This window comes from Halichoerus grypus, chromosome 5 (assembly GCF_964656455.1).
Source record: "Halichoerus grypus chromosome 5, mHalGry1.hap1.1, whole genome shotgun sequence".
Lineage (NCBI taxonomy): Eukaryota > Metazoa > Chordata > Mammalia > Carnivora > Phocidae > Halichoerus > Halichoerus grypus.
The window spans coordinates 73,018,575-73,042,456 of NC_135716.1; the positions used below are offsets into that span (position 1 = coordinate 73,018,575).

General features: G+C 38.0%; 1 protein-coding gene and 1 long non-coding RNA gene across 5 annotated transcripts in view; one reads left to right on the plus strand and one right to left on the minus strand.

Annotated features, from left to right (window-relative positions):
* Positions 1-9,511, plus strand: part of PLAG1 (PLAG1 zinc finger) — a 50,643-nt gene extending 41,132 nt beyond the window's left edge. For 2 of the 4 annotated variants that reach the window (XM_036106082.2, XM_078072374.1), the window contains 2 exons: positions 2,283-2,641; positions 3,171-9,511. In XM_036106082.2, the coding sequence (XP_035961975.1) occupies positions 2,400-2,641; positions 3,171-4,428 (1,500 nt within the window). In that variant the 5' untranslated portion in view covers positions 2,283-2,399 and the 3' untranslated portion in view covers positions 4,429-9,511. Of the gene's footprint in view, positions 1-1,374; positions 1,538-2,282; positions 2,642-3,170 lie in introns of all 4 variants that reach the window. The other 2 variants (XM_036106081.2, XM_036106084.2) reach the window with 2 other exon arrangements.
* Positions 4,476-23,882, minus strand: part of LOC144381857 (uncharacterized) — a 50,685-nt gene continuing 31,278 nt past the window's right edge. The window contains exon 2 of the long non-coding RNA XR_013447893.1: positions 4,476-5,405. This is a non-coding gene — a long non-coding RNA (uncharacterized LOC144381857). The remainder of the gene's footprint in view (positions 5,406-23,882) is intronic.

The window sequence follows — 23,882 nt, forward strand, 5'->3', positions numbered from 1 at the left end:
TGCAAAGATAACAGAATTCACTTGTTACTCCCTATTGAGTATCACCAAATTTAATATAATCAAATGTTTGTATATTGTTTCATGGTGTACTTTCAATACCTTTTTTTCATTGACTTAGAAGTTATCATTTTTTTCTCAACTGGAATTCTCTGCTCCTTATGCTTGGAACTCTTAACACAACAATAACAAATATGACCAGTCTTTGAAATATTTTCAGATACTAGTTATATACAGGGACTTAGATACTTGGCATTCCGTGTTGATTTTACAGTTGACAAATTTATCAGCTTATTTCCCACAGTGCTCTAAATAGGTGCATAAAAGCATCATGTTAGGAAATCAAAGAGTCAGAATTACTGTTTTTTTCCTGCCTTGGCAGAGTGCTTTCTACCAATTTACAGTGTCATTGCCGGTCACAGCAGAATAGCTGCGTAGATAATTCTGGGAGAGCTAGAGAAGTTGGCTCTTGAATGGGAATGTAGCAGGGAAAGAACAAGTCCCTGAAGTTCAGGAAATCTAAAACCTGGGGAGCGTATTATGTTAGCATATTAGTAATGTCAGTTGTGTTAACTGTGTTAACGTCACTTTTAAACTGCAGAGGAGATTTAGACAATTTGCACAGCTTGAAGGGAAGGGGCCTTGTCAAGGTGTCTCCTTACTGAGGAAGAAAGGGTACACAAAGCAGACACTGGTTAATTTGCCCACAGGCCTTACCTTTTAATCAAGTGAGTGGATAACTGCCCTATTTTGCCTGTTTAGTGACAGCCTCTACATTAAAGCACAGCGGGATCTACTGTAATATACATGTAGTCTTACAGAAATTAGGTTAAATTTAGGGCCCCTGCAAAAGTATAACTGGAATCTGCAGGACTCAGTAGACATACCTAGCTTGTAAAGGCAAACTAGGGTCAGTCCGATGCCAAAACAAGGGCTATAAAGAAACTGGTTTTCATTTGTTTCTAAATACATAATAGGATGAAAAATACAACTGAGTCGTAGTTGATTAATCATCATTTAGCCACGCGCAGTTTTCACTTCAAAAAGCAGATCTTTTTTAAGAGACATTTCTGTGTCTCTTAAGAGTACATTTCCAGACTGGCGCTCATGAAACTCGAGTCCCCTTGAACTATTTTATATCAGGTGGATCTTTGGGGAGTTGGTTTCTTACTCTGAGAAATACAGTTGATAATATTCACTATCTCTTGTCCATGAATTTCCAAAGGTTCCAATCAGTTTAAACATTTTTGTTTAAGTAGACATAATCTTTGCTGTACGATCTGTACGTGTCATTCTTCCTCACAGCACCCATAGTGAATTGAAACTCTGATACACCTTTTACCTGAAATGCCTCCATAATGATGTGTCCTCGCACAGGTATTGTGCTCCAAGCCAAAAGTCGCACTGGTGTACTGCCCACGGGTTACAGGTGTGGCAAAGACTGATCCCCTCAGCTCTTGGGGAGGCCTGAGGACTCTGGCTCATCCACTAACCTCAGTGTGCCCAATGAACAGAATCATTTTCTGTGATGTGCAAAAAGGTGAGGAAAATTACCTCGACCAAATCTTTTCCCCCCCACAAATGATAAGGAGCCCTGATCCTCACCTCAAATAACTTCACAAGGTGTTACCATTCCCAGAATGCGTATTTGTTACGAAGAGAAGTCATTTCCACTCTTGACTCGGAAATCCCTCCGTGTGTGATGACACTGGTATTGAGAGCAAATTTCCACTCTGGGTGGTGCCTTCAACTCTTTCAGGCCTCCCGTGTCTGCATTAAGCACTTTTTACATGGACCAAACGGTTCACAGGGTGCCTAAAAGAGTTTCCAGTCTCTTATCTGTATTTCTCTGTAACACAGAGTCTGACTAGAGTTGACTTGCACAAATTAAGACGCTTTTTCGACCTTAAGATATTTGCAGAAATATTTTTCTGTTCTTAATCAGATTTCTGTTGTCTAATCCCTTGTCAAAATTGAAGCTTCATAATGCTACTTTGAGTGTCATGTTTTGATGCTTCATGAGAGTTCCTGAAATCACTACTGCTTTCCCTAAGTACAACATTTGTCAGGTGGAATTTCTGGGGGGGGGGGGGGTGTGAACTGTTCATTCTGAGCAATGCGTTAATGTGTATTTTGGCAAATGTAAAGAAACCTACAGATATTACATTAGACCAGCTGAATCCATTTTATGGTTTCTTTTTGAATTCAAAAGCATCACATAGCAAATAAAAATTTTAAAAATTAAATTTAGTTACAAACTAGTTGTTTCTTATTTTTTTTTCCAGTCCCTTTTTGCTTTCTTTTACGACCACATGAAACTTGAGAAGCCACCTAAAGCTAAATCATTTAGTGGAGTTGGGCAGTTCCCAAGTGTCCAACAAGAAGGCCTGCTTTAGGCTGCGATGGCCACTGTCATTCCTGGTGATTTGTCAGAAGTAAGAGATACCCAGAAAGTCCCTTCAGGGAAACGTAAGCGTGGTGAAACCAAACCAAGAAAAAACTTTCCTTGCCAACTGTGTGACAAGGCCTTTAACAGTGTTGAGAAATTAAAGGTTCACTCCTACTCTCACACAGGAGAGAGGCCCTACAAGTGCATACAACAAGACTGCACCAAGGCCTTTGTTTCTAAGTACAAATTACAAAGGTATTAAACTCTATTTGTCTTTCAGATTATATTTTCTATTATGTTGGCCCATGTCAAGCCATTGTAAACGTATATATGATTGTATACACGTTCTTGAGCTGCTTTGCAGAGAGGAAATGTTAACGTAGATTAGACGTTGGCTAGCTTTAGTATTCTAAGTCACATACTTTGATGTCTTAGTGTCTTTGGATTTTTTTTTTTTTTTTAATGAAATGCTTACTGAGAGTAGAATTTCCATTTGTGCAAAGAGAGTACAAGGAGAGGGTGTGGACGTTTACGTGAGTATGTTGAGTCTCGCTCATTGGCTGCTGTAGTAATAGCTACGAACCAGCGAATCCTGAAGTGGCCACTTCAGCGGCTCGAGCTCTGCAGCGCTGAGGGGTATTGACTGTCCTCGTAGCGCATGTTCAGTTAAAGCGTGTCCGTTAGCAGGGAGCCTCTGTGTTAGCATAGCAGCTTAGCTTCCATTTGAAAAGTGACTCCCTGCCATTTGTGTCGTGGTACTGACAGAATATGTCTGTGTTTCAAGGCACATGGCTACTCATTCTCCTGAGAAAACCCACAAGTGTAATTATTGTGAGAAAATGTTTCACCGGAAAGATCACCTGAAGAATCACCTCCATACGCACGACCCCAACAAAGAGACGTTTAAGTGTGAAGAGTGTGGCAAGAACTACAACACCAAGCTCGGGTTCAAGCGTCACCTGGCCTTGCATGCCGCGACGAGCGGCGACCTCACCTGCAAGGTCTGCCTGCAGACTTTCGAGAGCACGGGAGTGCTGCTGGAGCACCTTAAATCACACGCCGGCAAGTCGTCCGGCGGGGTGAAAGAGAAAAAGCACCAGTGCGAGCACTGCGATCGCCGCTTCTACACCCGGAAGGACGTCCGGAGACACATGGTGGTGCACACGGGAAGGAAGGACTTCCTCTGTCAGTACTGTGCACAGAGATTCGGGCGGAAGGATCACCTGACTCGACACATGAAGAAGAGTCACAATCAAGAACTTCTGAAGGTCAAAACAGAACCGGTGGACTTTCTGGATCCATTCACCTGCAACGTTTCTGTGCCTATAAAAGATGAGCTCCTGCCGGTGATGTCCTTACCTTCCAGCGAACTGTTGTCAAAGCCATTCACAAACACTCTGCAGTTAAACCTCTATAACACTCCGTTTCAGTCCATGCAGAGCTCGGGACCTGCCCACCAAATGATCACGACTTTACCTTTGGGAATGACGTGCCCGATAGATATGGATGCTGTCCATCCTTCTCACCACCTTTCTTTCAAATACCCATTCAGTTCTACCTCATATGCCATTTCTATTCCTGAAAAAGAACAGCCACTAAAGGGGGAGATTGAGAGTTATCTGATGGAGCTGCAAGGTGGCGTGCCCTCCTCATCCCAGGATTCCCAAGCATCATCATCTAAACTAGGGTTGGATCCTCAGGTCGGGTCCCTCGATGATGGTGCAGGGGACCTCTCCCTGTCAAAAAGCTCTATTTCTATCAGTGACCCCCTAAACACGCCCGCCTTGGATTTTTCCCAGTTGTTTAATTTCATACCCCTCAATGGCCCTCCCTATAATCCTATCTCAGTGGGGAGCCTTGGAATGAGCTATTCCCAAGAAGAAGCGCATTCTTCTGTGTCTCAGCTGCCCCCCCAGACACAGGATCTTCAGGATCCTGCAAACACTCTAGGGCTCGGCTCCCTGCACTCCCTGTCAGCAGCGTTCACCAGTAGCTTCAGCACGAGCACCACACTGCCACGTTTCCATCAAGCTTTTCAGTAGGAGTCCAAGACGTGGACTGATTACAGAAACCTATGTGTAGCCCTGCCTTAGATGACCATTTTTATTTTAGTGCCTACTTTAAAACAGCATAAAAACTTCTGCTTTTGTACAGTACCAATTTTCATTAAGCCAGTATGAAATAGAAACAGGCTTTATACATGAGCTTTGGAACCATTTGCGTTCAGTTATGTTTACCTGGGTATTTTGTCCACACTCACTGCCAATTGTCGTATATTAAGATGATTTTTCCTCTAGGAAAGCCATTATTAGCAGTAAAGTCTTACGAGTCCCACGTTTAAATCGCTTTGAGATCTTAAAATTTTCAGTTCTGTCCAATAACAGTGGCTCTACCTTTTGACATTTGGCTCATTAAAGATTTTTGCAATAGAATGTACATTTTCTAAAATGTATATGAATAACCTGAGTTTTTAAATTTTTACTAGTCTCTAAATGGATTCATAAGCAAATGTTTTCAGATGAATTCAGAATCCAGTTTGGGGAGATAATAGATGTTTCTTAGATATACCGTAATTTCAGGTCAGTATATTTTGAAGATTTTGCTATTGTCTGGCTCAAATATTTGCCGTCTATATTATGCACATATAAGGAAAACAAAACCTAAACACAAAGCACCGGTATTTATAGCAAAAAGAGACTCCTGGTGAGGTGACACGGCATTCCATGTTGCTCAGTAGTTGGCCTAAAACTCGTACGCAGGATATTTTGCCACGTTGCAAAGTTGCTCTCTTTCCAATTTAATAGTACTCATCGTGTTACGGCATTGGAGTCTTCAGAGTCGACGTATGGCTAGATCTCTTTCATCTTTCACGGCCAAAGGGTGGGTCAAGTGCAGCCAGCAATTCTATTTTAATTGTCAGTCCACAGTTAGTCCAGAATCAAGAGCCACTGTGGAACCACAGATGTAGGGGTGTTCATCCCAGAGTGGACTGTCTCTTCTTCTGTGGCGGGATAGTCTCCTAAGAAGAAAGATGTGTGAAGCACTTGGTTCCGCTTGGGAACTGGTCTAGGGATCCTGGCCGTTGTTGCCAGGGTTGGAAACTAGACTCTTCAGGAGTAAAGGAAAAGCATATCACTCACATCACTTCTTGTGAACTTAATACAGTTGTCTCTCCCATAAGAGCCCCAAGCAGAAAACAAAACAACAGCCCTACCCCCCATGGTATCTTTCTTACTCCGTGTTGATTTATCTTTCCTTGCTATCTTCGGATGGAGACTTTAAAATTAAATGCATTAGAAAACTATTTGAGGAATAACCACAAGGTTTTAAGCGACTAAAAATATATACAGTAAAACCCCACTTTTACACGTCTCTGGGAAATCGGGGGAGAGTTGCAAATCAGTTGAATTTGTAGGGGGGGGGCGGGAATCTAAAGCAAAACAAGCACTGTCTTAGTTAATGTGAAAGTAACAATCAAGAATATTGTGTTCACTGAATAAAATAGTTACTGTGGGCTTTCCTCAGATTAGACAACCACCATAACCTTTTTGAAGGTCAGTTTATACTTTTCTAAATATTGGTTGGGACATCAGCCTCCGAAACATATCTATTAAGCACTTGTTAACACCTTATTTTGGGACCCTGTGTTTTGGGGTGGGTATGAAGGGGAAGGTTTATAGAAGAGTATATATCTCTTTAAAAAAAGAAAAAAAAGAAAAAGAAAAATATTTTCTGAGCACTCATTAGCCCTATACAGAAGTTTCTTTTTTCATTTATAGGGCCAATTATCACTGCAGATTGCGATGTTTACCAAGAATTTCTTAAAAATGAGTGCAGATTACTGAATATAATACATTATTTAAAATATTTGGGAGTAGTATAATTTGTGGAGAAATGTAAATTGTAATAATGTAAATGGGGGTTTCACTATATATATTAGACACACACACACACACATACATACACACATACACACATATATCGCACTTCATAGAATCAGAGTTGCTCTCTTAAGGGAGCTTTGGCTCCTGATATTTTATCATGCTCCTATTTTTTTTTAAATTCTAGGAGCAGTAGTTTTTATACTTATGTATTTAAATTTTATTATAAAAAATTACATTTTATAAAAAAAAGTGTGTTCCAAAGGCATTAAAATTATATATGTTTTAATAAGGAAATACATTTAAAATTTTTCAAACTGCTCCTAAGCTTTTGATTAGGAGAATATTTGCTCTGAAAGTAGGCTTTTAGCTCTGCTTTATTACTGCTTCCTTTAGTTTCTATGAAACAGATTGCTTACTTAAATCATTAGTTGAATGATTAGTGTTCAATATTGCTTTAATCGCCATTAAAAAAAAAGGAAAAAGAAATTGGTGACAGAGCACAAATAAATAGAAAACCTATTTTTACGCAGCCGTCACAAATACAAGTGTAGAAGCACTACTTTACTTTGTCTAAAATTTGCTTAAGGAGAAGTCAAGTCAATGACCTGAGACGTCGGCCTTAACAGGCTGTATCTCACTGCTAATAAACAATTAAAAAGGGAGTACCAGGATTTACTCAATAAAGCATTTTGGAAATGGGGAATGGCGCCATATATGTATGTATATTTTTTAGCCCGATTCTCGCCCTGCATGGAATTCAGATACATGGAGGCACATCTTTCAGGGCACCAGGGTTAAAACTGTAGAGTCTTAATTTTCATGTGAACACCTCTCGGCCTGTTGCCGCCTCATAGACTTGAAATAATACTTCCAAGGAAGAGGGAATTCAGCTCGTGTGTTTTTCAGATTGACTCTACTGGTCACCAAACCCTTTTTGAGAGAATTTCTGTTAAACATGAGGCAGATTCATTTATCTTAATTGCACAATGGTCTAACAAGGATGTAACGCAGAACTGGCTCTTTTTTTCTAGAAAAAAATTGACATTTGTTTTTACATCAACTGGGTGTGATTAAAAATAATTATTGCCAATGCTGTTTTCATTCTCCCCGTGGCCAGAATCATCATCCTTGAAATTTCTAGTAGTGCCTTTGCTTGTTTTTTTTAAAAAAAGGGATTATCATTAAGTAAAAATATTTCAGTTTAGAATTTGGACCTCAGACAAGATATTGAACCTCATTCAGTTTGAACTTCCACACGTGTGTACAAATTCAATCACCAGACACAAAAGCATGAGTGTGGAAGGGTCTCAGCACTGTAAGCAATATTATCCACTGATGTATGCAAATACCATCTTTATAGTTATTGGTCACTGTTAAAATTCACATTTTAAAATCCTATTACCAAGTGCAGTTTTCAGAAACTTCAGTTGTCCTGGCTGATCACACACCACTCTTTGTGCAACTTTTTAATTTCACTTAGTGTTTCTTCCAAGCTATGTATTTTTGCCTATTTGTTGCTTGTGCTTTATTATTCTTAGTCATTTGTGGAATATAGTGATATATTGTGTTAATTTGGACAGTAGCGGTTTTTAAAAACCATATACTGACTGAAACATGAGCCAGAGCTGATTGCTTTATTAAGCTAATAATGAATGTTAAAGAGTACATATTTCAGGATCATTCATCTAGTAAGCAATACACATATATAGGCCAATATTTTTTTAAAAAATAGAGCTTGGTCAACCTCTATACTACACATATTACAAGATATAGCACTTTCAAAACGAATCTAAACCTTTACAGAAACTTTCTTATAGGTTATGCCTTTTATTTTAAGACTTATTATAATTTGTTTCAAGTGCCATTAGATGATATATATGTAGGCCTTTGATATATAATGCTTTGTGTTCAAAAATGGTAGATGGTATTTTAAACAGGTACATTTTAACAGTGTTTTCTTATCAATTTGCTATATTGCACAGAATCAGTGTGTGTCTTTTCATAAGGTTTTACAATGGTTTATTTTTTTACAAGGTTTACGTGTTTCAAAACACACTGTCTTCCCAGTATGTAAATTAAAAAATACCAGTTCGCCCAAGTTGCTTCTAGCCTACTGAGATCCATGTGACATTGGAGGAGGTCTTTTAAATGTCGAGTATTCTTCATTAGCAATAGTGGACTGTTATCTCTGACAAATAGTGCCTAAGTTGACTTGGTCTTCTTTTTCTCACACTGTGTCAGCAGCCGTGTCTACAACAAAGATAGTCTGTCATGATTCCATAGATCCACATAAGTCGCCTTGTGTAGTTTTGTGCTAGAAACCCATACGGAGCGCCTTTTGGATCACATAAAACAAACTGCCCACGTTGGTAAAGGCACACTTAGATCATCACCCTTAGGCCCTTCTCCGTTATCCACCCTTTGAGGATGGAAAGGCAGTGTCTTTTGCGAAGTTTATCTAGCTCTAGAAATGACAGAACTATTGCTAATGTATAAAACACTTCCTTGTATAAGCTTCAGTGGTACAGATGAACCAGAATGAATGTTTATCTTCTCAGAAACACTCCTTCAATATTATGTTGGATCATGCTGCTAATGTAACTTGGGATACAACTCTTCATGGTGCTACAAACGTCTCTGTCTCGTTCAGTCATATTTTTTTAGCCATAGGATAAAAAGGACTCCATTAGGCGTAAAGGTGTTCAATATATTTTTATACTGTGACTTAATCTGTCATTAACAGACTTTTACACCACCCACCACAATGTATTCACGTGCACTTGCAAAAGGAAATCTTGGACGTGCAAATGTTATCAGAACAAACCCAGCTTTTGTCCACAAGGTGACTATAACTCAGAATGAAAAGTGGGCTTTATAATATGGTGTGGAGTGAAGAACATGCTGTATGTTACTAACAGCCCTTTGAATTTAACAAAAACTGGGAATCCATTAGGAAATGGATTGCATCATGCCTGAACATAAGCTGGACTGCTGAAATTGTATTCTTAGCTGACGAAAAAGTGTTTGGACTAGTACTCTAAAAATGTTCTAATGATAAAGTTTTGAGTCAAAATAGAAAAGAAAAATCTGCATTCCAGGCTGAATTTTGTATATTTTTATTGCATTTAAAATCGCTATTCTGTGATATTGGGAAATCAAGTGGCTTATCATGTATATCATGTACTTAAAATGTATTCACAAACTACTGTTGTATTTGTATAAAATATAGACAAAGATCATATTTTTTGTGTGTGTATAAGCTCTGTAAAATAGCAATCACATTATGAAGCTGCAGTGATACTACATTTTAAACATCCACATCCAAAGAAGCAGGCTATTTATTGTCCAGTTACCCAGATATAAAATATTAATTTGCTGCTAATGAAACAACAGTACTGCAGCTTCTTGTGGCCTACAGTGTTATGTTTGCTGTAAGAAAAGATATGTGAACTCCACAAAATATATGAATAAAATTATAGAATGGCTTTAGATAATGTAGATCTTCCTGAAATTTTAATAGATGATACATTTCTATTTGGTATAACTTTTTCTTTTCACTTTGAATTTTAAATATCTTCTCATCGGGTAAATACACGATTCTAATAGCGGACTCAAGGACAATACTTTGTTGTTGAAACAAAATGTAAAGTTCCGGGGTTTCTTTTGTTTTGTTTTAAAACTTTTGTACCTTTAGGGGCGCCTGGGTGGCTCAGTTGGTTAAGCGACTGCCTTCGGCTCAGGTCATGATCCTGGAGTCCCTGGATCGAGTCCCGCATCGGGCTCCCTGCTCGGCAGGGAGTCTGCTTCTCCCTCTGACCCTCCCCCCTCTCATGTGCTCTCTCTCATTCTCTCTCAAATAAATAAATAAAATCTTTAAAAAAAAAAAAAAAAAAACTTTTGTACCTTTAAAGGAAGGATAGAAACTGTAAATAAATTAAAAAAAAAAAAAAAAGCCGAACAATCCTGCATCAAAACTAATCCAGGTGAGCATCCAAAAAAAAATTCCAAAAAGGCGATTAGAATGTATAAACAATAACGTCTCTTGTTCGTGTGAGATAAGATTGGCATTAAGCATTTCTTTAACACTTGCTGTCTGCCGGTGCTATCAATTATCCTTTCAGAAGTTTCCTTTAGGCTCTTCGTCTAAAATTTTGCTGAAAACCCTTCCTTGACAGCTATCTGGACCAAAACACACACACCACTTCGTCTAAAACTCCCATCAGTGAAACAGCAATGCGGAGAGCAACATTATCTGAGGATTCAATTAATAATCTGAGCAGGAATCAGTTGTAGAAAACATGTTTTATGTATCTCACAGCACCTCTTGCAGGGCGATAGGAAAATTCCCTCTTTACCTTTGGCTTTCCTGTTTTAAGGCTCTCCCACTTTCAGAGAGAGAAAGAAACTGAACAGCGATTTGCAGTGTCGGCAGTCCCTCTTTTCACCTGCTTACTTCCAGAAAATCGAAAAGCATGCCTTTGTTAATTCTTAACGTTAACACTAAATACATCTTTATTTATAAATTCATGCATATGAAGTATTTCAAGGACTGTTTATCAAAACATGATGCTTTTCTTAATTACAATACTTCGAAAAAGTGTGTTTGGGATGCATTCACTTAAGGTATAATCTCCCTCATGGAAAAGTAATTCGAAATGCAGTTTGTGCATTTTTCTTTTGTGTCACTGTTAAATGAAAAAGTTCAAACCAGTGGTTTACCATTGAGGGGAGACGGAATTTCAAGTCTGATTATAGATAGCTTGAGTTTTGCTGTCACTTTTCCTTAATCAGACATTTCTTCAGCAAAGGGCATCACTTTGTGCTAAGTCCTAGGGGTATTCCAAAGAAATCAGCTTTATAAAGAGAAGGTTGTTTTCTGATTAGGCATCCGCGTGATGATGACAACGTCATTGCAACTGCTGGAAAGCCTAAATATTGTATTGAACCATACCCAGTTACCCGTTTTTTGGAGATCAAAAATGGTCAAATACTGGCACTTTCAGCCTAAAACTAAAACAAAACAACAAAACCCAGAATGTCTTGACTTCACCGCATTCTATTCAACACAGAGGTCAATAATAAATTTTTCTACTCCGAAGATGTTTGACTTTTGGCTAGTGTGATGGTTAATTTTATGCGTCAGCCTGGCCGGGCCGGGGTACCCAGACAAGATGTTGCTGCGGAGGTATTTTTTAAGATGTGATTAACATTTATAATCAGTTGACCTTATGGGGCGCCTGGGTGGCTTGGTTGGTTAAGTGTCCGACTCTTGGTTTTGGCTCAGGTCATGATCTCATGGGCCATGAGATCGAGCCTGTTTCCCTCCCCAGGTTCAGCGGGGAGTCTGCTTGAAGATTCTCGCCCTCTGCCCCTACCCCCACTCTCTCGCTCTCAAATAAATAAATAAATCTTTAAAACACTGCCCTCCATACTGTGGGTGGGCCTCATCCAATCAGTTGAAGGCCTTAAGAAGAAAAGCCTGAGGTTCCCCAGCCAGAGGGAATTCTGCCCCCAGACTATCTTTGGACTCAGGCTGCAACATCAACTCTTCTCTGGATCTCCAGCCTGCTGGCCTGCTCTGCAGATTTTGGACTTGGTCAACCTCCATGATTACATGAGCCAATTTATATATATACACACTTATATGTTTGTACACACATCTGATCGGTTTAGTTTCTCTGGAGAACCCTGTTTAATACAACTAGTTTCAACTGTCATTCTTTAATTGTGCTGGTTTTACCTTGAAAGAAATAGAAATATTTTCCTCTCTGATACACTGTTATGCCAGAGAACGTAAATTCCTAGGTTCTGACTGCTTTAGAAAAGAAACACACACACACACACACAAAAGAGCACAGTGCTTAATGGAGATTGTGTCCATAAAGGAGTCCTCGGAATCTCCTTTTCTGTAGTGATTTTGGCTCCCATTATTGCAGATTAAAAGGGTTTTCTCCTAATGAACAAGTTTTTTAAAAATGAGAACAGGCTAATCTTGCTTTACTCAGTAGAAGCATACTTGAAATGTAGACCAATATTTATTATACATGCAGACGTGGAAATGTGAATTAAATCTTTTTTGAAAACAGGCAGTCCATTTATAATAATACCACTTATAATAAGACTTGGGGTTCTGAGGGGATGAGAGTCAGAAGTATAATGGATCCTCACATAAGCTATGGGATTTTCTGTTTTATGATATTAGAATTGTTGCAAAGATTTAACTTTTGGTTTATTCTATTTGTAATTAGAGAATTTTAATCTTTTTACGGGCAGGGGTGGGGGAGCCCTTTCAAAGTGTTGTCAGTGTGTTCGGTAGTCTTATTGGAATGATGTTGGTAAACTGCCCTGCTTCTAAAAATATATAAGTGATCTGTTATTAGCATTCACACACCCCTGATGACATTTCTAAGAAGAAATGTAACCGGATTTTTATGCCCTGGGAACGTTCATTGTGAAAGTAGGTTAATAGCCTAAGCCATGCCCTATTTAAGATTCAAGGTATGTCAGCTTTTCCCACCCCAGAATTAGTGGTGCTCAGTGGCTGTCACAGATACACACCCTTTTAAAGGTGTCAAAGACCATACTGTTTAAAGACCTCAGGCAGATGAGTTCACTTCATCCCATATTCCAAATTCAATTACCTTTTGCAGGAGTAAAGTGCTACCTACTGTTGTATTTTCTGTTGTAAATTCTTTCATCTGATATTTTCATATTTACTTCTAAAATGTACCTTGACTAAGAGAGCATCAGTTTAGTACCAATCGGTGATTTGAAGGACCCTGAAAATTCTCATCCATTCTTAGCGGTCTGCCCATTGCCTCCTCTTCCTCTTTCTCTGATTTTCATGTGAAGTTAACTCACTGTTGCCTGTGCTTAGCCATCCCTTTGCCTACACTTGTCCCTGGAATGTTTCCTTTCTCTGCTCCTGCTTATTGAATCCACATGCCAAATTCTCACGATCTTCCACCCCCTTTTTAAATGATGGCTCTTCCATTCCATACCTTCTCTGGTCTCACCCACTGAAAGGTAACTTATTTTCCCTCTGAACATTTATTACAGTATATGAGATCTTCTCAACGATGTGTATATTTTTTAACTCAGTTCTAAGTACTTGAGAGCAAAACCCTGTTCACACAGTCCTGTGCACCTGGCAAATAACACATATTTGTTGGCTGCAGGGTAATCAACCATCTTGGTCATTAGGACACGTTTCTTTAAAGGAAATACTCTTTCGGGGCGCCTGGGTGGCTCAGCCATTAAGCATCTGCCTTCGGCTCAGGTCATGATCCCAAGGTCCTGGGATCAAGCCCCACATAGGGCTCCCTGCTGAGCAGGGAAGCAGGGAGCCTGCTTCTCCCTTTCCCACTCCCCTGCTTGTGTTCCCTCTCTCGCTGTGTATCAAAAAAAAAAAAAAAAAAACTCTTTCAAAATATGACCCTAGAAAATTTTTTAAGTAATAATTTTATCACTTGGATTACCTCTGTTCTATAGAAAAGTTTATTCGATACACTAAAGAATGTGTGATCACACTTAAAACTTCCATTTTATTCTGCCCTTCTGCACCAAAACGAGCAAATTCCGCAATAACGTATGATTTCTTCAGAAGTAAACCACTCTAAATGCTTTCACTACAATGGACCAAAACTAAGAACCTGTGAGAACTCGAATTCTTAACAATTTGGACTTCAAAAGCTCTAACCGTGGAGTCTTTAGCTCTGTTTAAAACTTCTGGAAGGTGAGTGTGACTAGGTAACAGGCATCAGTAGGTAGGGTTCTTAAGATCCTATTTCATCAAGTACTATGATAAGTTCTCGTAACAGAAATTCTCTTTGAAATCTCCCTCGATCTTTATTTAAACTTTAATTTGCTTTTGCTCCTTCACAATTAGACCACTGACTAAGAAGCCACTGAAGGGGAACCTATTTGTTTGTTTATTCTACACAGTGAAAATCAGTTTGTCCTTAAAAAAAAAAAAAATCAAAACCAAACTCCCAACAAAACTAGAGCAGACCTGGGAAGTTCTCCCCTCGCCTTTACAGACTAGTCCTGGGGCCACGCAGGTAGAGCAGGCAGGGCCCTGGGGTCTGCTCACACAGCCCGGAGCTCCTTCTGCTTTCAGGTGGCTGAATTTCCCCAGCCGAGCCAGCCTTGGTTGGGAGATGCACCACTTACCACGTCACGTGCAAGGCCACAAGCAGAAATCTCTTAAAAGGCTCATGCTTTGCCTGCAAATTTCAAATTCTGGGAAGATAACGAAAATCACGTGTCTTTGCGTCCCTTGTCAGTACTTCTTACTATCTTCCTTTTACATGAAGAAACCAAGGCTCAGAGAGCTGGTGACTTGGAAGTGGTGGGGTTTAAACCAGGTTAATTGACCCCAGGGCCTGCGCCCTTAACCACTATAGTTTCAGGAGAGCCAATACACAGGCACCCAGAAGGAGAGAGAAAAGTGGAGACTGAGCGTTGGCGAGACAGTACGCCCAAAATACGATGAGAATAGCCCCGCCCCCCCGTCCACCCTCACTGAGCTGAAGGAAGATCCAACACGTGAGATCAACATGTACTGGAGAGGATTAAAAAAAAAGGTCTGTTCCCCCAAGTCAAGGAAAGTGGACTGAACATTTTCACACCAAAGTAGCAGCGAAATATATGGAACAATATTTTAGAAATGCTAGGAGGCTTTGATCTAGCCACAATCTTAAGAAAATATGGGGAATTATGAGAATAAATGAAAAACAAAAACAAAAAATATAGGTCTCAGATACCAACAACTCGAAAGAAAATCAGAACTGACATCAGACTTGCCTGAAATACTGAATGATAGAAGCCAGTGGAGCCAAACGAGTTGTCAAACAGACGTTCAAGCAAAATATGACTTCTGATACGTAGGCATTTAGAAAGTAAATTATTCCCTTTTTATTAAAAAAAAAAAAAAAGCTACAAATAACCCAGAGAAGCAATAATGGAATCAATATAGACATCTCAAGAAAGCAGAAGATACATAAGTGGTGAACAATAATGCTAATAATTTGGTTAAATCTAAAGTATGATCATTTGCTAGTGAGTAAGCATTTTTGAAAGAGATAAATCCTACTGTAATGCAGATGTCCTCAAGTGGGTGTGTGGTAATCACACAAGTGGCTAGGGCTTACATATCAAGGTCTGATCACACATGAAAAGAAAACTTTGGAGACTTCTACATGAAACCATATAACAAGGTACTATGGAGTGAGATTTGAAGCAATCCAGTTTGGGAGCAATTTAGCACTAAAACAAAACTGGAGAAACTCAACTCTTTGAAGAAACCTAAAGAGACCCCAAAATTCTCACCGTTAGGAAGAAGGAGGGAGACAATGATGGCTACCCTTCAGGCATCAAAATTAAATAAGTCTCAGGGTCGGAACTCAATACAGTGATTCAGATTTGGGGGGACTAGATTTGCTCTAAGTATGACCAGCACCCCCTGTCCAAGTTTGATTCCTGACGAATGGAATCCATTCATTCTACAAATGTTGATTAAGCACCGACTGTGCACCAGGCATTACTCAAAGTGCTGGGACTACAGTGTTGGAGAAGACCAAGTTCTATTCCCATGGAGCCCACATTCATTAGAGTGAGTTCCCAAGGAGTGAAAGTTGGGGTTCCCTGCTCCTGGTCACAATGCTCCCCCAATACACTCCGGATCCTGCTAAGAAACTGCACCTCCTCGTTTGCATCCAGTATGTGGTCCTGGGTCTCAAAAGTGGACAGTTGTGTCAACCAAGCCACACCTCAGTGTCCCCTGACACCCCACCAATGCCACTTCAGAGCACGCAGACCCACTTTGAATGGTTGAAAAGGAGACGCTGTGGTTGTGAAGAAGAGATCACACTCATGACGAACGAAAACACCACTTCTCCATACCCCTCCCTCCCTGGTGTCCATCCAATCTGGAGCACGTGATCTTGATAGGGTTCCAGCTTCCAAACTCCTGAACTGTTTGGTGCAAGTGCAGCTTGGAGAGAGACCACTAATGGGGCCACGCATGGCCAGCAAGCCCAGGGTGTCATTGTCAGGAGCAACCGAGGCAGCGTGCATGCAGGGACAGTGGCAGAGGCACCCTCAAGGAAGGAAGCAGCATACATGTCAGGGAATTAGGAACCCGTGAATGTCAAATATGTATTTTTGAAACTTTCATGAAACTTCAAAATTGATCACATATTGAGTCACTAAAAACAAACGATACACCTCCCCCCATAGTAAGATATATCAACAGGCATGGCAGAATTTTGAGTTCTCCCAAACTTCTTAAATTCTGATAAATATTGCCAGATTGCTCTCCAAAACAGTAACACCAATTTACACGTGTTTACTATTTTTCTAACTGTTGGATGAAGGTGAGCATTTTTATATGTATTTATTCTTCTCTAAGTTGCTATTTATATGTGCTTATTTTTCCAGATGGATGTTACTACCATAATGTCACTTTCTTCATTATTAGGATCTTGAAATATCCCAAGGATTTTGGGGGCATAAAAGGAATGCATATTACTATTGGTGCGAGTTGTCAGCTAGCTATAAAATTTGTAAGTATAATTAGCAAAATTTTCCAAACAAACATTACTAATGCAACTCATCACAACTTATTAATTGTATCTGATACTTTAACATTAAGCATTGCTTACAAATATATTTAAATAAATTTGCTTAGGCATTTTATAAAAATGTGAATGATGGGCAATCTTTTTGTTTCCCGGTCTTGACCACTATGAACCATGCTTTAGTAAGCATTCATGATCGTAAGTCCTTATTAATTGATCTATGGGACAAACTCTCAGAAGGGGTTGAAGAGTATTTGAAATCTTAATTTTAAGGGACGTTGCCAGATTGCTTTCCAAAAACGTTATATTGTTCAGTTGCTGTAACACTTTACGTTCCTACAGCAATATGCAAAAACACTATCTCCCACCTCCCCAACCAGTAAGTAATAGGCATTAGGTTTCCTTTTAGTTTCGCCTGTCTGATGGGAGTAAAGAGATATTTCAGTTGTTTCTTTAATTTGCATTTCCCTGACTTACTAGTAAATTTGAATGTCTTTTCATTCATTTGGTGGCCATTTGGATTTTCTCCTCTATGCTTGCTATCTATATATCCTTTGCTTATTTTCACAAGATGTTTGTTGTTGGCCAACCAGTAAGTTTGCTTGGTATAATAGAGAAATTATCATTTGCCATCTGCATTATAAGCTTTTTCCAACAATATTGTTTTTTCATGCCTTTGGTACCAAAAGATATCATAGATACCATTTTTAAAGTTTTAAATTTTTATATAGTCAGACATGATTACATTTTCTTCTGTGGCTCTAGATTTTCAAGCTTTAGTATACAGCATAGATTCTCGGGAATAGAATAACTGGGTTGAAGAGTATCTGTATCACCCTTACTTCCCAGATTTTCTTATAATATTTTTTATTGTTTTGGTTTTTATATTTACATTTCAATCTGTTTGTTTTTATATCATGTGTAAGATGCTGGTAAAGTTTTAATATCTTCCAGAAGAGTAGATGGCTGTGCTGGTATCATTATTGACTGGCCTGTCCTCATCTGAACTTCCACACTTGTCATATATTGACTTCTTGTATAAATTGGGGCCTAAATCTAGATTCTCCGTTCCACTGACCTGTCTGTCCATTAGTACACCAAGACTATTTGCTTAAGGTGACTTGCGCAGAGGTTCTGATAACTACTATGGCAAATCTCCCCACTACTGTTCTTTTTCTTTTTTTTAAGATTTTGTTTATTTAACAGAGAGAGAAAGAGAACAAGCTGGGGGGAGGGGCAGATGGAGAGGGAGAAGCAGACTCCCCACTGAGCAGGGAGCCCAATGTGGGACTCCATCCCAGGACCCCGGGATCATGACCTGAGCTGAAGACAGATGCTTAACTGACTGAGCCACCCAGGCGCCCCTCCTGGTTCTCTTAGCTATCCGTATAGGCATCTGTTCAGTATAAGAAGTCTAAGAATATTTTATTCAATTATGAAAAAAAACCTGTTGATTCTAATTGGAGATTAGACATCCAAGAACATGGGGGACCTCTCCATTTTTTTAGGATTTTGTTTAATGTCTTTTAATATTGGCCTTCAGTCCTTCTTGTAAAAATTTTTCCTGTGTAATTTAAAATTTGTCTTCCCCTTTCGCATCTAGATTTTAACAACTAGAATATTAGAAAGTGGTTGGTTTATTTTAATATTTATTTTGTCTCTACTTAACCAAATTTGCACAAGTATTCTAATTGGCTGGGTTTGTTTTTTTTTTCTCCACTGTTCTCTTGGACTTACTAAAGTGTACATTCATACCATCAGCAGAAAAGATACTTTTATGTACTTTCTATGTCCATGCCAGTCATTTCATGTTCTTGTTTTATCATATTTACTAAAATCTCCGAGAAAATATTCAATAATAATAATAACAGGCATTGCTTTCTCCTACTGTTCACTGCAAGGCTTTAGTGTTCGGAATTTAAGATATTTGCTGATAGTTTTGGGGAACTCTAGGCATTGCTTGATCAGTTTCTACTGACCTTCTCACTTTCACTGGGGCAACTGCTTGCTTCAAATGCTCCAGTCATTCTTGGATGAGTTCTGGTAGTTGGAATTGCCAGGAAATCATTCATTTCCTTCAGGTTTGGGCTTGCATGCTGTGGTTCTCTTATGATGCTTTTTATCTCCATTGAAAGTCCCTTAAGTCTTCCGTCCTCCCTTCCATCCTCTACCCCGCCAAGTTGACACATCAAAAACAATCACAGTTCATTTGTGATGTCAACCTTTTTTTGCTTGCTTTAATTTTGTGTGTGTGTGCGACAGCTTACAGTTGGCTCTTAATTTTTTACCTAATCTAACAGTCTTTGTCCTTTAATGGGTTAATCCAGTTCATTCATATTTTAGACGGTTTTATTTTATTCCTTCTATCTTATTCTATACTTAGTATATTTAATATTATATAATATTATTGTATACATTGTTGTGCATTGTTATGTACGACAATATTATAATATTATATGTTATTATCATTATTTATATTATTTAGGGACTATGTGTCTTTCTTTTACCTTATTTTTGTGAGTTTGATAGATTTTGAATGAATTTCACTTCTTCCTCTTGTTAATTTTGATCTTCCTTGGTATGTTTTCATCCCATTAATCATTAGTGTCCTGTTTTCCCTGCTTTATTAGTCACACACAACTCTCCTTTTATCTGTAGACAAAAATACCAACTATTTTCCTTCCCTGAGACACACCCACAATTCTTCCCTAATTCTTCCCTACTCACCTCCTGTACCCTATTCCTCAAGGAAGGATCCTTTTACCTCCCTACCTGCACAACCCCCAGCATATTGCCCTGGTATTTTGCAACAAAGTTTAGCATTTATTATTTTCTATAACTCTATATGACCATCTGATGAAATGGCTCATTCCAATAGTGTATTTTTAAGTTCTATAATTTTCATTTGGTTCTTTTCTCTAGTTTCTCTTTCTCTGTGGAGATTTATTTGTTTGTTTAGGGAATATATTTACTCTTATTCCTTTGAGCACAGATTTCAATTCCTTTCCTGCTAATTCTAGCCACAGCTCCTAATTAGGGTGAGCCTCCAGCAATCACTTTTTTTCTTGTGTATGGCTCACATGTTTCTTTTTCTTTGTATTTCTAGTAATCTCGTGATTTTGGTATGTTTCCCTAAAGAGTATTGGGTTTGTTTCTTTGAGATTTGTCTCCTTTAGGGTGGGCTGCAACTGATATAGAGGGTCTTTTAGCTTAAGTGGGGTTGCTTGGAGTCTGCCCAGTAAATAGATGGCTATTTCAGGGATTAGAAATTTGGGCCAGTTTATAGACAGAATTTGGCTCTTGCTTGATGACACTCTTTCTGGGATTCGCCCCCTTCACTTTTTCAGCTGCTGTTTTCCCTTCAAACTCTGTGTCTGATTTTTCAAGTCAGTAAGACTGCAGAGTTTGAGTTGCCCTTGGGAATGTAATAAACTTGGAAAATGAATTTTACTTGCCTTGGTTTATAATACCTGCATGTGAAAAAGCTATGAACTCTGTTAAACCTTAGACTAGGTTCCTCAATTTTATGTGTGTTTCCTTGGTTTACGGTGTATGGGCTTTGCCTACAACATGAAGGGTTATTCTTTTTTTCAATGTAATCTGCCTGGATAGCAAATATTCTGTATGATTACTAGATCATATGATAAGTATATGATTAACATAATAAAAAGTTTTATACCATCTTCCAAAATGTTTGTACCATATTTTTCATTTCCATGAATGAGAGGTCCTGTTGCCCCACATCATCCCAGTGTTTTGGTATTATAGGATGTTTGGATTTTAACTGGAATCTCATTGTTGTTTTGATTTGCATTTCCCAATGATAATGATGTTGAGAACCTTTCCATATGGTTATTGGCAACTATGTATCATTTTCAGTAAAATATCTGCTCAGATCCTTTGCCCATTTTTTAAATCGGACTTTTTGTTTTTTATTAGAGTGATTATTTTCTTATTGTTGAATCTTAAGAGTTCTTTATATATTTGGGATAGAAATCCTTTATCAGATAGGTATTTTGCATAGATTTCCTCTCATTCTCTTTTAATCGCTTCAAGTGTGTCTTTGAAAGAGGGAAAGTTTTCAACTTTTGTAAAATCCAATTTATGTATTTGTTCCTTTGTGGGTTGTAGTATCTCAAAACTCACCACCAAACCTCAGGTCATGCAGATTTTCTCCTAGATTTCTTTTAAAAGTTGTATAGTGTTATGTTTTACATGTAGGTCTATGGTCCATTTCTATTTAGTTTTTGTACAAGATGTGAGGTATGTATTGAGATCCTTTTCTTTTCTTTTCTTTGGCATATAGACATCCAATTATTCCAGCACCACTTGTTTATTTCTGGCTTCTCCGTTCTGTTCTGTTGACCTGTGCCCCTCTCTTTTCACCAGCATCACACTGTTATAATTCCTGTAAAAGTCTCAAAATCAGGAAATGTGAGTCTTCCAAGTATATTTTTCGTTTTCAGAACTGTCTTGGCTATTCCTTTTGTTTTTGCATACATTGTGTAGATTGAATAGATTTTAGAATCAGTTTGTTAATATCTACTAAAGACCTTGCTTGGATTTTGATTAAGATTATATTGAATATATAGATCAAATTAGGAAGAATGGACATCTTTCAAATATTGAGTCTTATAATGTAGGAGCCAGGGTATAGATCTAATCATCCGGATCATCTTTGGTTTTCTTTATTGCTGCTTTGTAGTTTTCTGCATCCAAATCCTGCACATTTTTTGTCACTACTTTCTTTTCTATTATTATAAATGGTATTTTTTAAAATGTCAAAATCCAGTTGTTCTTTGGTGGTGTATAAAACAAAATATTAGCTTTGTTTCCTGTGACCTTGCTAAACTCATTTATTACTTCTAGGGGATTCTGTGTGTGTGTGTGTGTGTGTGTGTGTAGATTTGGGGGGATTTTCTATACAGACAATCATCTGTGAATAAAGACAGTTTTATTTCTTGCTTTCCAGTCTCTATGTCTTTTCTTTTTCTTGTACAAACTAGGACTTCCAGTGTGATATTGAATAGAAGCAGTAATTGAGAACATCTTTGCCTTGTTCTAGATCTTAGGGAGAAAGCATTCAGCCTCTCACCATTAAATATAATGTTGGTTAGTAGTAATATAAAAGTTGAAAACTTTTTATTAGGTTAAGGAAGCTTCATCTATTCCTAATTTGTATGGTTTTTTAAAAAATCACAAATAGATGCTGTGTTGAATGCCTGTTTTGCATTTACTGATAGGATGATGTTTTTACTTATTTAGTATAGTGATATGGGGAGTTACAGTGATTGATTTTGAATGTTAAACCAGCCTTGCATTCCTAGGATGAATCATACTTGATTGTGAGGTAGTATCCTTTTTTATATATTGCTGGATTTGATTTGCTAATATTTTGTTAGGGATTTCTGTGTCTGTGTTCATGAGAGATGTTGGCCTGAAGTTTTCTTTCCTCTGGATATGTGAGAAAAAGTGTGTGTGTGTGTCTGTGTGTGTGTAGAGATAGATAGAAGATAGATGATAGATATTTTCCATCAGTTTATAGTTATGCATCCAAAAATTTCAATCCAACAACTCAGAATTCAGTCTAGCATTTTTCATATATTAACTGCTTTCTCCAACAGTGAGAAACCTGGCTCTCATTATCCACAATATATTTACTTATCCAGTTATGGAATACATATAAAGTAGTTTCATAATTGCTCACCCACACTTACTAACTAGAGCACAGTATTTGTTTACAGTTCTTGTGGTCTTTAGCCTGTGGGCATATATTCAAAATCTGTGTTCAAAGTTATCCCTCATGCTCTTTCAGTGTGGTCATGTTATCCATTTAGAATATATTTAAGTTCATTTGTTTCTGTGTTCTGTTTTTTTGTTATTTCCCACCCTTTTTAATATTTTCTTTAAGTATGTGAAACATTAACATAGTTCTAAAATTCAGAACATATTAAAAAGCAAATCAAAGAAATGCCCCTTTGTCATCACTTCTATTCCAGTGCCCTCATGCTTTCCACCCAATTTCCACCCATTAGCCTTAGAAAACAGTCTCATTAGTTTCTGGTCTATTCTTCCTAAGATTATTTTCTTTCTTTTTTTTTCATGAATAAGCAGATACATGTATATTTTCTTATCTCCCTTTCGTCACATAAAAGGTATATTATAGATATGTACTGATCTACATTTTGCTTTTTCAATGAACAATATATCCAGGATATCACTCCATGTCAGTTGATAAAAATCACCCTTATTATTTATTTTACTACATAGTATTACTTTGTGTGGACGTAGCATAGCTTATTTAACCTCTCTCCTATATGTGGGCACTTAGATTGTTTCCCATATTTTACAATTACAAATAATCATGCAATTAATGACTTTGTTCATATACATTTTCATATTGTCGAGGTATATCTGTCAGGGTAAATTCTAGAAGTTGGATTGATGGGTCAAATGTAGATGCATATGTAGTTTTGTTGATTTTGCAAATTCTTCTTCAAAACAGTTGTATCAAAGTGTATTCCCATTTATGTTGTTTCTAAGAAGATATTTTTATACTTTTCTCCAATATGTATAGTTGTTTTCATGGAAAGGTTGGTGTGAATGAAGTATTTAATCATTATAGAAAACAAGAAATCCCTTGTGCATCACTCTTAAATATGGCATGACTGTCAGTGACCATTGGACATTTCAGGCAACTCTCCACATGGAAGACACAGAGACCCCCCCCCCAAAAAAAAAAAGAAAAAGAAAGAAAGAAAAGAAACTCAGGTGAAACAAAGGCAATGAGGAACATAAAATAATTTTTAATCCCTTAATTAATATTCTCAGGGGTATATCTTGTTCACAAAAGACATAAAAAAGCAGTGTGTGTATACACGAGTAATATAAAGACAGATGTATGTATATGTAAATACACACACACACACACACACACACACACACACACACTCATGCTTTCCTAACTCTGCCTCTGAGAGGTCTTAGAAGCAGTAATACCTAGCAGCGGTGAGCACACTAAGAACCAGATCT